Source organism: Lonchura striata, chromosome 5 (assembly GCF_050655825.1).
Source record: "Lonchura striata isolate lonStrDom1 chromosome 5, ASM5065582v1, whole genome shotgun sequence".
NCBI classification, from domain to species: Eukaryota; Metazoa; Chordata; class Aves; order Passeriformes; family Estrildidae; genus Lonchura; species Lonchura striata.
This window is the reverse complement of record NC_140707.1, coordinates 67,361,796-67,375,227: the sequence shown is the minus strand read 5'-3', so window position 1 is coordinate 67,375,227 and position 13,432 is coordinate 67,361,796. Positions and strand designations below refer to the sequence as shown.

At 37.3% G+C, this 13,432-nt stretch overlaps 1 protein-coding gene across 4 annotated transcripts in view; it reads right to left on the bottom strand.

Moving 5' to 3' along the window:
• PPP2R5E (protein phosphatase 2 regulatory subunit B'epsilon) overlaps positions 1-13,432 on the bottom strand; it is a 72,907-nt gene that overhangs the window by 23,201 nt on the left and 36,274 nt on the right. For all 4 annotated transcript variants that reach the window (XM_021554518.4, XM_021554519.4, XM_085580903.1 and 1 more), the window contains one exon: positions 9,117-9,313. In XM_021554518.4, the coding sequence (XP_021410193.1) occupies positions 9,117-9,313 (197 nt within the window). The remainder of the gene's footprint in view (positions 1-9,116; positions 9,314-13,432) is intronic.

Genomic DNA, 13,432 nt, shown 5'->3' with positions numbered 1-13,432 from the left:
AACAAGCAGTTAAATTTACCCCTTGGCAGTGACTCAAAAACATCCCAGACCAAAGTGGAAATGCTGAAATGACAGATTTCTAGACTGGAGATGCACAGAAAGCTCTGAGCTCTGTGTCAGTCAGGCACCAGTCACAGAATCACAGAGTGGTTTGGACTGGAAGGGACCTTTGAGGTCATCTTGTTCCAACACCCTGCCATGGGCAGGGATGCCACCCACTAGACCAGGCTGCTGCAAGCCCCATCCAGCCTGGCTTTGAACACTTCCAGGGACAGGGCAATCACAACTTCTCTGGGCAACCTCTGCCAGTGCTTCACTTGCTCTCCTAAGAATTTCTTCTTAAGATCTGATCTAACTCCAGCCAGATGCAAGACAAAAACTCTCCCAGGCAATTACAAATCAATGTCAATTTGTTAAAAACAAACAATACAGGGAATGCTGCTCTGTACCCTCCCAAAGAGCGAGTTGCAATTTTTGAACAGATCTCATGTCTGGTACCTGGCATTGCACACCACAAAATTAGGAATATACAAGTAAAAGCATTAAGCTTCAAGAAATCTTTATCACCACATTTATAATTGAAATAACTTCTAGAAAAGAATGTAGTAAGAGGCTCAAGTCTGAAATCAAAATTCATGTTTTGAGAAGTCCTCTCTTTGCCCCTCACTGGAGTGCTAAAAAAGTGACAATGCTGTAATAGAAACACTTCACAAATTGAATTGCAGCTGAGCACTTCCACTCTGTGCTGTTTGAAACAAAGATTTTTATCAGTAATAGTCTTCCTGAATGAAAGCTGAAATGAAAACAAACACACACACTGCAAACTTTAATGCATTCTCTATATAAAACCAGGGTAACTAGATACCCATTTAGCTTACAGGGAACACCTGTTCTTCAATTAAAAATATGTGGAATCATCCAAATAAACCCCATGTACATATAAAGTTGAAACCCAGTATCTCTGCTCAGAGTGTTTAAACTGCTGTGCATAATAATAACACAGAGAAGCAATAAAATGTAATTAAGTCATAACATGAAGCTATTCTAACCTGGAGACAACACTGGCCCCTGGAAAAGACACTGGGCTTGTCCTTCTGAAACCTATCTGCATATGTGGAGCTTTTTAATATCGTTTACAGATTTACATATTCTAGAGCCTGAAGCAACGACTGCAGTCACTCAGCTATAATCTCTCTATAATACCCACTGAATTGTTCCCAGGAGTTTGACTAAAGAACATCTTACAAAATGTAGTATCTAATTTTATCTTAAAGGATTATAAACTGTCCCATCAGCTCTCTTTTCCTAAAGTTTCACTACTAATTTAGCTACAGCACTGTTGCTGATCTCACGGTTGAATCTGCCTGATACCCTGTTGGCTCTTGTTAAACCACCAGATCTCTTTTACACCTGTATATATATTTGCATATGCAGTATGTGTCTATCTATAGATAGGTATTTTTATATAGGCATGACAACTCTCAACCTCTGTGTCGTTAAATGGAAAAACAAAGCTCCTAAACCCAGGCAGTTGTTGGTTTCTCTGTTTGTTTTTAATCCTGTGATTATTTTTGCTTCCTTCCTTTGACCTCCCACCTGTGCACAAGTGCACTGGGGTATATATAAAAAGCCAGACCATCTCCCTCTTTTTTCCTGCATGTTGTCATATTAATTTATCGACATTCACTTCTTTGAACAGTGCAGCGTACCAGAAATTCATATTAAGATACTCGTGATAAGCAATCCACAATGCTCAGGTTCTTTTCTGCACCACTGCTTGCCTGAATGAATACAGTCTTTCAGGGCTTAATATTATGTGCCTTCTTTTGCCCAGCAGCATTACTTTTGACTTGGCTGCATCAAAATGAACTACATTGGATTGTGAACACAGTCAACAATCCAGATCACAGGCTGGGGGGAAAACAGTTCTTCTCATATTCCCTTGACCTTTAAGTCTTCTAAAAATTCAATCAATAACCTGCAAGAATTTAGCTCTGAATCAGGGCTCCTAAACTTGTTAGCTTACCATCACCCACTTCAGTGGTGGTAGCAGCTTCCATCCATACAGATGAGGAAGCAGCAAACCTGAGATCCTTGGGCAATGCTTCTCTTGGCAGAACTGCAACAGGAGCGAGTTTGTAGGACAAAACAGCTGGTGCTCAAGTGCAGTGTCTACATTATGTGTGTATAAAGGGAGAAGATGCTTTCTAGTGATATCTTGTATTAAAAATAAGCCAGTAACTATACTCCTGCAGTGGATGCTTTGCCCAAAATAAACCAAATTTACAAACCCTGGAACTTCTCAGAGAAGCACAGAATTATTTGGGTTGGAAGGGACCTTATAGGTCATCTAATTCCAATCTGCCCTGCCACAGGTAGAGACACTTTCCACTAGACCAAGTTGCTCCAAGCCCCATCCAACCTGGCCTTAAACAATTCCAGGGATGAGGAGGCCACAGCTTCTCTGGGCAACCTGTGCTAGTGGCTCATCAACCTAGCAGTGAAGAATTCCATCCTAACACATAATCTGGCCCTGTCCCCTTCTAAATTCAATCTTGTTCACTCTAACAAAAACCAAGGTGGATTATTACACTTTGGATCTAAATCAGAAGTGTTAGCTCAGCCCCCAGCCCAGGCAGCAGCCCTGGTACAGTTCTCCTCACTGTTGGGAACTGGAGCTCTGCAATTCCACTCTAGGTCACCTAGACCCAAATTATATCTGGGTACTCTACCAGTAACCCCATTCATCACTATCTCCCTGTAACTAAGTTCTCAGATGATTCAATGGAAGAATTAATTTATTTAATGTGTGTCTAGGTAATTCTATAATACAGTCTGCAAAAGCATAGTAGTAGCTAAGTATCTTGGACAAATTTAAAGCACAGTACCAGCAGAAAGAGCTCCTCACCTCTAGAACAGGCAAGAGATCAAGTGAAAGCTCGCCAATGAATGAACTTGAACTCCAGACAGCATCACAAAACTCATGCTGTCCTGGACTCCAAACTAAAGAACAGAACACACAATTCAAAACTCAGGAAAACAACCCTTCAGAAAAAAATTAAGACTGTGCTTGTCTGTAGACAAAATGCTTTAAAGGTACTTAAGAGATGACACAGCCAAAAGAGGGTGTGGGGATGTAAAGATCCTTTAAATAAATAAATACAGCTCAATTGAGTGTTCCTTGAACAAGAAAGTGTTTTTCCAGTTTATTTCTTTGCTTTAGATCTAGTCACTGCACTGGCATGCAGATAAAGCCTGACAGATGCAAGGACTAATAACCAACCACGGGAATAACAGATATGGGTAAATTTAATTGCAGACTGTCCAGAAAAATTATTAGGGACAACTGCTGCAAGAGGAGCTGCCTCCAACTGATTTTTTGAGAAGGGCACAAAACATCAGAGTCTCTTCTTTTAATAAGCATTGTACATTTAATACAAGCTAGGTGTATAAAGAATGTGAGTAACAAAAACATCTAACAGAAGTATTTGTTAGATGAATCAAAAACATCCCAAACATCAAAAACAAATAACGCATAAAAGAAATGAAAGTTAGATTCTTTTCTTGCTTCTACAGAATTGATAATCCTTACATTAAAGAAAGAAGAACAGAATTTAAAATATTATGTGATTTTTATGTGGTTTTTTTTTTTTGTTTTTTTTGGGTTTTTTTAACAATAGCATGCTTGCTCCATTATGGCTGCACCTACATGACAATTTTTAATGAAAAAACATTTGGGAGGGCTGGGGGGGGGGAGGATCAAAGGACATTGCATTTTCCTTCCAGCATTTCAGATGGCTTCAAAATCTGTTCTACTTCCACTGAGTCAAGTTAGAAATTGATTCCTAATATTTTACAGAATTCCTGAATTTATATAGAAAGGGATATGATTTGTCAATTCTTGTGAGAGTATAAGATTTCATTAATTTCCCTTAAACTCAAAATGACACTCAGTATTATATTTTGAAATCTAATGCAAGAAGCAACAGGAACATACACACAGGTTTTTTGTTAAATCAAAAAGGTAAGACTGAACATAGGTGGACCTGCAGAAAAATCTCTATCCATGAACATTTTAATACAGAAACTCTGAAGATGTCATACTTAGTCACAAGACACAGCTAAAGCTATAGAAAATATAAAAATCATAATGCCTATGAAGTCTAACAGCTAGAACACTTCCTAAAAATAGGTTCCTCAACATACTAAAAAAAATCATGGCTTAGCAAGATATTCTTTATGTTTAACGGGTCTGTCACAAACAAACTCCTGAACAGACTCTGCCCTCACATCTGTTGAGACAAACCTCCAGTAAAAACTAATGCAATCTCTCCAGATTTATGTCAGTAGAAAAAAGAGGAGAAAAAAAAAACAAAGCCAAACCAGAATCTGACCTTTAAAATGAATTTTTTGTGTTTATTTGGGTATTGATTTGACCAAGTTTCTTTCCCTGTGTTGCTTCACATGGCTTCTACACTACATGACATCTCCTATGATGTCTCACTTGGGCTGTATAGAAATTACATTCCTATTTTACTCAATTTTCCATTACAGAAAATATAAAGATGACAATGGGAAGCCAGAGGCATTTCAGCACTTAGAAAAGAGAACAAAGTATCACCACTCCATTCTAAAAGATGTATCTGAAGAGAGTTTCATTACCCATCTCCTATGGGCTGGCAAACACACACTGATGTCGCATAAACGTCAGGGCTCAGGTCTGCAATTTCTAAAGAAGCAAGCAGGAGAGCTGAAAGGTTGCTCCCCAACAAAGAGATTCACCCAGACTTCTCAGTTTAACAGCTTGTCAATTTTTTTCATCCATTTTTTAAATAAAATGGATCAGTTTCCTCAATCTATGTCTTAACATCCATAAAACACAAACAGTTCTACCACATACACCCTTCAGGATACCACAGATAAAAACAAACATTTATTTCGTTCAACTACCACTGCTTAATCTACCAGCAAAATTCAGTATCATTAGTTTAAGCCTCCACATTTTGCTCAGACAGGAATAAATTTTGGATTAAGTGTCTAATTATTAGCTCATAAAGTCATATTACTGGCATTTCCTTCTTAGCAGAGTGTGGCTTAATTGGCAAGGCCATTTTTCCTAAGACTTGCCTAATTCTAAAGAATGTCATTTGCCCCTCTGAACAACACATCAAACTGCAGGGAAGCACACTGAGCAATACCCTCCTGAATAAATCTGTTCAGCTCATGGCCATTACCACAAATCCCAACTGTCCTCCCCATCAACTGATATTGATGACACGGATGAGGCCTCTGCAACTTGCTTTGGTGGTCATTAGGAGATTCTGGCTTATTTTATTTTTTTGAATAGCAAATAACATTCCAGACACTGTATCAAGCTATAGAGAGTGATTTAAGGAAGCAGATTTGCACACAGGTTGACAAACAGCCAAGTGGTTTCACATTTAGCTATATACAACATCGTATCACATGCTCAAGAGAAGATGAAAACATGTGATGTTACAAGCATGGATAAAGCTTTTAATGGCATAAATTTTAGATGGTCAGCATGAAAAACATCTCTAAGTTATCTAGCTGCCACAAATTACTTTTTCAACTCCTTATATTTTAGAAGCAATTAAAAATCTCAGCTCTTCTGAAGAATTCCACTGGCAATTTTTTCTTAGCCAAGTATATCTAGAGCCAAACATATTTTGTGTCACTAACAGAGATCATTAACACATACATACATTATAAAACCTTAAAACACAAAAAGTTACTTCCACAGATATTACTTTATTGAACATAGGTGATATAGATGAGAAAACATTTTAGCTATTTATCCTTCTCTATGACTATTAGACTGACTTTAGTATTAACTTTAAAAATATCAGTTTTAGACTGGTATGCCCTTTTTTTCCCTCCTGCTCCTGGATGATGTTAAAACTCACAATAGAACTTTTTTTTTCCTTCACCTCCAAATCACAGTAGCCCAAAGGGACAAGCAGGAAATATTAATTCTTAGATTCATAAACACTAAACATAACAGGGTAGAGATCTTTCAAAGGGACACAGAACAACTGTGCTCTGTTTTGATTAGTTTTAAGATCCTGGTCTTTCAATCAAAACACTCCCATGACAATTGTGGTAGGCAGGCAGTGGGGATGCTAATTTGGTCAGGACATAGATACTGATGTTTTCTTCACTATCATGACAGGTCTGAGACTGTCAATGTGACAGCTCCCTTGTGAACACAGCTGGAGACTTTGGTGAAAATCCCCAAAAGCACATGAAGGTGGTAGCTGCAGTGATGAAGTCCATTGTGCATATTTAAGTCTGTCTCAGTGTATGATTATGGGCAAAAAAAATGCCTGAAACAAGAACATGTTCTTACTGCAAAGAAGTTATACTTAAAAAAAGTGCTACAGTACAAAGTTATTAATGCCATCTCTTCACCAGGCAGTATGTGCTGAAAACTTAATCTATATAATATTAGAAGAACTACCTTTCCCTCTAGGGCCTGTGTAACTGTTCTCAAAGTGATGAAGAAGTCTTGCTTTTATAGACAAAGACTATCAGGAAAAACCAGCACTTTTACCAGACAGTCTATCTGCAAAAAAACAAAACACCTGCAAGCCTCAAAAGCCCTGGTGATGTGGTTTAGCAGAAACACTGCAGCAGCATTTCTTGGGACCACTGACAGGAATCATTCATGCACCTGCTATGGGCTCACTCACACAAATTCTGAATCACAGCACTGCATCCTGCACCCATGGAATACAACCACCAAAGTGGTTTTCCAGCTGGACATGCACCAAGAATACCACTGCTTGTGACAGGAATAATCAGGAGAGTCCAGCTTTCAACTGCTTATACCCTCACCAAAGCTCAGGTGGCTGTTGCAGGCTAGAGTTTCATCCAAAATCTAAATTACAATTTACAATTACATTTACTTAAAATTTTCTCAGGAAATTCTTTAGGGAAAAGTCATGTTTGCTTCCATAAATACTTAGGTATCTTTTTCCTTGTAAAAAAAAAAAAATAAATAAAATCAGGTTTGGGCAGTCAGGGGCCACTGGATAGGCAGACACAGGGCGTGAGAATATTCACAGTCCTCCCCTGCTTCAGTATCCCAGCACTGAAGAGGAAACAGACTGAGTTCAGCACCACAAATGCAAAGTAGAAGAAAGCAGAATGAAGAAGGGCATGATGCAATGAAAGGAAAAGATGACAGAACAGATTTCTATCAAAAAGGATCTAAGGTGAAACTGGAATTTCCTAAGCACCATTAGTAAATATCTATGAAATCCACTGGAAATATTCAGGCTCTATCTTTATTTCCAATAACTCCTCCATATACAGACTATATTTAAGGAAATTATTCAAAACCATGCTTTTCAAACTCCTTAGGCAATACATCATTTCCTTAAGTTAAAAACTGTTGTGTGAATCAATACATGATTCAAATACAAAGTGACTGCAGGGACAGCAGGACATGATACCAAAGGGGTTTTACTTTACTGTTCAAGATCACACTGTTTCATAGATTATTATTTATTATTCAAATTTAACCTCATAAACAATTACAAATCAAATTCTTCTTGCTTCCTGGGGCCCAAGCTAATGCAACACTAACTTGCAGAGCTTTTATTCAAGAGATGTTGCTGCAGTAAACTACCATAAGGAAAGTCAATGCAAGAATACAACCTCAGTAACAGAAATGCTAAAAAAAAAATTAGCAAATCCTCTGGGGAGGATGAGTTTGGAGGCATCTGCTACACACAGAAAAATCCCTCATTTTATTGAAGTTACCTGTGCATCAACATCCTGTCTAGGCAAAGGCTGTGCTATACTTCGTGCATCACAAGGGGTACACATTAGATTAAACTAACATTAGCAAACCATTTAAATACTACAGTGCAGCACCAGCAGAAGAATTGAGAAAAAAAAAAAAAGTCATTCTGTATTCTGCCTGGTATTTGAATGGTGCATAAGTTCAAATTCTGAAATAACACAGCAAGCAGCTCATTCACAAGACTGGTCCAGTGCAGAAGGGGGAAAGAGAGGGTGCGAGAGAAGGGAAAGAATCTGATCTCATAATGATAGGCTTTCTGACAATACATACACACAAAGAAGCCATATTAAGATTTTTTTCATATACCCTCAATTCTGGCTTTTTCCTTCATAATTAACTTCTTGATGGTTCTGTCACAATTTACAGCTATTTTTAAGAGTATTACAGACAAGCAACACAGCATGTATCTGTGTGTCAGAAAAGAAGCAAGGAGCATACACAATGCAATGCAAAAACTATTCATGTTTTTCTTCTTGCAGCACATAGCAAGTGGATTCCACAATCACACAGTACTGTTAGGAAACTGTCAAGACCAAATCTATATTTAATTAATTGCTCTCTCATTTAGAGAACAGGTTATAAGGGTTCTGTTCAGTAGCACAGAACAAACCTATTAAAGCAGTGATTGATTTTGTCAGTTGCAATGAATATTCTTCACCATACAGCATCTGGTGCTGTTTCCATTTTTACAATGAAAACACTATTATTTAGCAATTTATACATACAAAATATGGCTTTATAGTTGAGCAATCTTGCTCACTCCAACAGCACCTGCAATGAATCCACATAACCCAACCAGGAAATTATCACAACAACCATATACAACATTTTTAGCATTTATTATTTTAATATTATTATCCATGCATACTTCAAGGTATCTCTACCTAAAGCAGACAGCCAAGAGCTTGGAAAAAGTTCAAAGAAAGATAAGAAATTTGCAAAAATTATTCCATTATTTATACTGGGAGGAGAGGGAAAATAGATTGGAGGAAACATAAGGAACTCTAATTTAATGACTGCTGGCTTTCTCTATTAGGAAACAATCCAGGTTTCCTTTCATACATTTGTGACACTATAATAACCATAATCTACTTGACTTTCATTAAAAATATATAAAAAATTAATAATTTCTTCTTTGGAGAATTATCCCCAAGCAATGCCTATTAGCAAATCCAAGCCAAAGGCATCATTTAATCCACCTACTCCAGGGTTCAATTTCGCCCACAGTGTGTAACTGGAAGTGCAAGTGGATTTAAAAAGAGACCATGAGAAAGAAAGAACTCACCATTCTAACTACTTCAGGGTAAGTCTGCTCTGTCAAACAGCCTCTGCTTATTGTAATGTAGTCCACCAGTTCATTAAGAGTGGAGCGCTTGTATTCTTTCATTTTAAGGTCTGAAAGCGTGTCCATGAAGTCAAAAATGACACAGCACTGTTGAAGTTTCTTTAGGAACAGTTCAGGCTGCTCTGAAGATGGAACGTCTATGAAACAAGAAAGGAAATCTTTGTGAGTCTGGCATCTTATTATACAAAACAGGATTTCTTTTTGAAGATCAATTTCAAAGGAAAGCAGCATTCATACAATTCTTGTAAAACAGAGCTCAGATTAACAAATGAACCACTTACAGGAACTGTATTGCTATTGTGTGCTTGAGATCTTGAACGTATTGTAGAAGGAATTTAATCATCAACTGCTATGAGGAAAATAAAGTTCACCAAGAACTGAAGTCCAGGCTGAAGTAGAGAATGGAAACACATCAGCACTCGAGACTTAATTGTACAATAAACAACTACTTTGACTGGAAGCTGGTATTTACCACTGTTAACTTCAACTCCAAAGAATGATGAAAGAACTGTCAAACACATCAAGCTTGATTAATTTGTATTTCTAAAAACACCACATCATTTATAATTCTGTATGAATATATATTAATACACATATATGAATATACAGCTAGACCATAATTCCACAAACAAGTTTTGGGTTTCAATCATTATCCCTACATTGACATTTCCCATAGCAAAATCAATTTCATTGAAATACAGTGAGGATTTTTTTACTGTACTGTGAACACGTAACATGTATCCATGGAAACATTTTCACAAAAAATAGTATGTGCTTGACCAACACAGTTAGCAGAACTCACTACTTTTGCTCTGTTTTCTTAATTCCCAGCAAATGAAAAGACTTAATACAATAATAAAAGGAATGTCAACTTCTTAGTTGTCGGTTACTTTACGAAATGCATCAAAAGAATACAGAGGCAACTTCATTTACACAAGAGGACAGCAATAGCAGAAAGCTGCAGAGATGATATCCACATTTTTACTCTGAAGGTCTGTCCTCAAACTAGGGAGCACTTTGAAATACCTAGTTTTATTTAAGGCACCAATGACTGGCTCAGCAGCAAAATCCATTGGTTGACCTTCCTGAGCTCATTTTATCAAAAGCTTTAATAGTAAAGAATTTATGTTTATTTCTTAAAACCTGGACTTCTAAAAGGTCAGTCTGGATGGATGGAAGATGGAACTTCTCATTGCTGACACAAGAGTAAGTCATAGTAAGGAATACTTAATTGTATGATACTTCTAAGTAGTTTTAAGGCTTAAGTACCACAAATCTGTTTTGCTTGAACACAGTGCTTCAATTTAATTAAAACCAGTGCTTAAACACTAAAAAGAATTGCAGTACACGGATTGCAGTACAAATAAAGATGCAACAGTTTGCTCAACCTGTTTTTGTTTACAGCACTGAAGTAGTGACAGAATTCAGTAGGGAATCTACACAGGAGAAGAATCCTCCACAAACACCTCTGAATACTGAAGGTCCCAAAACCAGGCACCCTGAAGCCAATCCACTGGCCAGGTCTCTCTCACACATTCAAACACCTCAGAGGAGGCAGAGCTGAAACCTAAGATGAGCCAAGGAGAGAGTGAAACTCATTAGCCTTCACCCACAACAAAAAAGATTATTTCTATACACAACCTTTCTAAGGTTACAGACCTACAGGACACAAAGGGCCTGGGGAAACAGAGTTCTGTGACTGCTCTCTTGACTACCTGCCTTCAAATAACAGAGAGATTAATGGACTTCAGAATTCACTGCTATTAACAAGTAAGCAACAATTAAATGATGAAAATTTTTTTCCAAAGACAGATTTATACACAGGCTGAAAAAAAGATAAAGAAAGTGCAATTGGTTAATTTTCAAAAGCTTTATTTTTAAGACTTACATTCTTTCTTCTTTATTACACCTCTAATCCACCACAGACCTTGAAAATATTTAAAAGGTATCAGTACTATCTATGTTGCTACAGGACCATAATGGAGTTTTGGTTGCACTGTTCTACATGACTTGAACATGTTTGTTTTCACCAACAAGGACATTATAGTTAAAGAAAAACAGGCTGAAATCAAGTGGAATCCATTAGGATACAATTCAGCACAAATTAAAACCAGACTCATATATATGACTCAAGACTACACTCATTTTAAGCAGGGTTCATATTAAATAAAAATTTTTAAATTATTAATGCATTAAAATAAGTCATAAAAGTTTGTTTTCTTTTTCTTTCTCCAGTTAAGTATCTGGAGGTGTGGGAACAAAACAAAAAATATAATTACATTCTTCTCAAGAAAAACCACTCTAAAACCCTTCACGAAATTCATGCCAGTCTGACTACATCAACAGGCCATATGAACCATAGGGGAAGCTAAGAAAAACCAAACCACAGCCAACCAAAAAACCTCCAAACAAACAACAAAAAAACCTCAAAGCCCCACAGAATAAAACCCCACAAACCAATTGTTCTGGTCATATCTGCTTTTCTTTTTATTAAGCAAGTTGCCACTCACACTAGGGAATGCAACCCTAAGAAGCTTCACTCAGTAATTTTTCTCAATGTTCCTGGGAATTTAGGGTGCCTTGGGAACAGGCTAACACCTAATGCCAGAGGTTTTTTGTACATGGAAACAGGGGAAGTATATGAGAGTAAACATGCTTGGAAAATTAGGGGGTCCTAAGACAAGAAAAGGGTGGTACAAATAAATAAAATAGTATTCCATGTTCCCAGCCTTCCCACACAGACCATGGCATTAGCTGGTTTGAGATTCTGGGGTGGGGGGGTTCTTTTTCTGGAATTTGGGGCACATACCTACAGGCCCCACAGCAGAACTCCTGAACTCCTTAATGCAGCAGCTTGGAATAAAACACACAGTTCCTTACAGATGTTCACATTTGGCTGAGGAAAGACAGCAAATCCTTTTCTTCTCAGCAGATAGTCAGAGCTTTCAATGCATTTTTACTCCCATGCTAATACACAGCCACACATTTAGGTCCCAAAATTTAATAACCTGCAGTATTACCATTGCATCTACTTTCACATAAAAGAACAGAAAATTGAGCAACCGCTCTAATAAATCTGTGTAAATACACATAATACTTTAATAACCTATAAAATAAAATCAAAGTGACACTAGTAAGTGGCATGTGTGATTTATGTCAAATACACAGAGGAGTATACATTTATTAAAACCAAAATTTAAAGCAAGATAAATTTCTGTTTGGATGGCTGTAAAAACTCCCCTCATTTTCAGGTCTTTGCTACAATTTAATTTTCAGGCTTGTCAGTTTTCTCTTCAGCCATTTAAAACTGTTCAGAGCTTTTGAAATACAGTGAGTATTCACAGACTCAAAGGAAATCGGCTTAGTGAAAGCATGTACCAGTACATCTGAATGCTGATTATCAAGACAGAATCAAAGCTTTAAACTCCAGTTTTTATAAAGTTATCAGAAAACCTGACAGGAAGTGCTATAATATTTTTTTAGACATGGATCGACACTTTTTACTGCAAGGGCTGAAATACTAAAATGGCTAAAGCAATTCTGTTTCTCTCTTAATAGCCTTTTCCCAAAATAATCCTAATCCAACCAGCCCATCCCTTCTCATTAGTCTCTGCTTTCTGCATCCTTTTGTCAACTGAAGACAAAAGCCTGATGGCACACTTTTATTGCAAGTCTCTAACATCCATAAAAACATATTAACGTTTATATTACATTCACGTTTTAATTAAAGTCATTTACAAGTAACTCATTTTGGATTATAGGAAACAAACTATGCACCAGAGAAACTGCATGCAGGGAAGTGAGCTCTGGCTCTCCTCTCCTGCTACGTGAACAACCAGCAAGGGGGAGGACCTGGATCAGCTCCCTGATCCACTCCTGCCTGTAATTTTGCAAGGAAGGATGCAGTGCTGGGAAGTGAAGAAGTGAAGGTGTAGGGAGGGATTGAGCTGCTCAAAGCAGCATGGCAACTGTGAGGAAAAGCTATGGGACTGCAGACATAGGGCAGTAAAAATCAGAATGAAACAAGACAAAATATGCAGATTATCTATGAAGTATTAAAGCAGAACTAGAGGATGCTCACACATGTTACCCTTCACCCACATATCAGGACATTTATGAATCATTAAAATCCAAATGCTTTCAGAATAAGTATTGCTTCCAGTATATACATTACTGGTATTTATTAGCATGAAGATGACATTTGCATAGAGAATTAGCATCATTTTCTTGTATGATAGAAAAAGCAAACACCACAA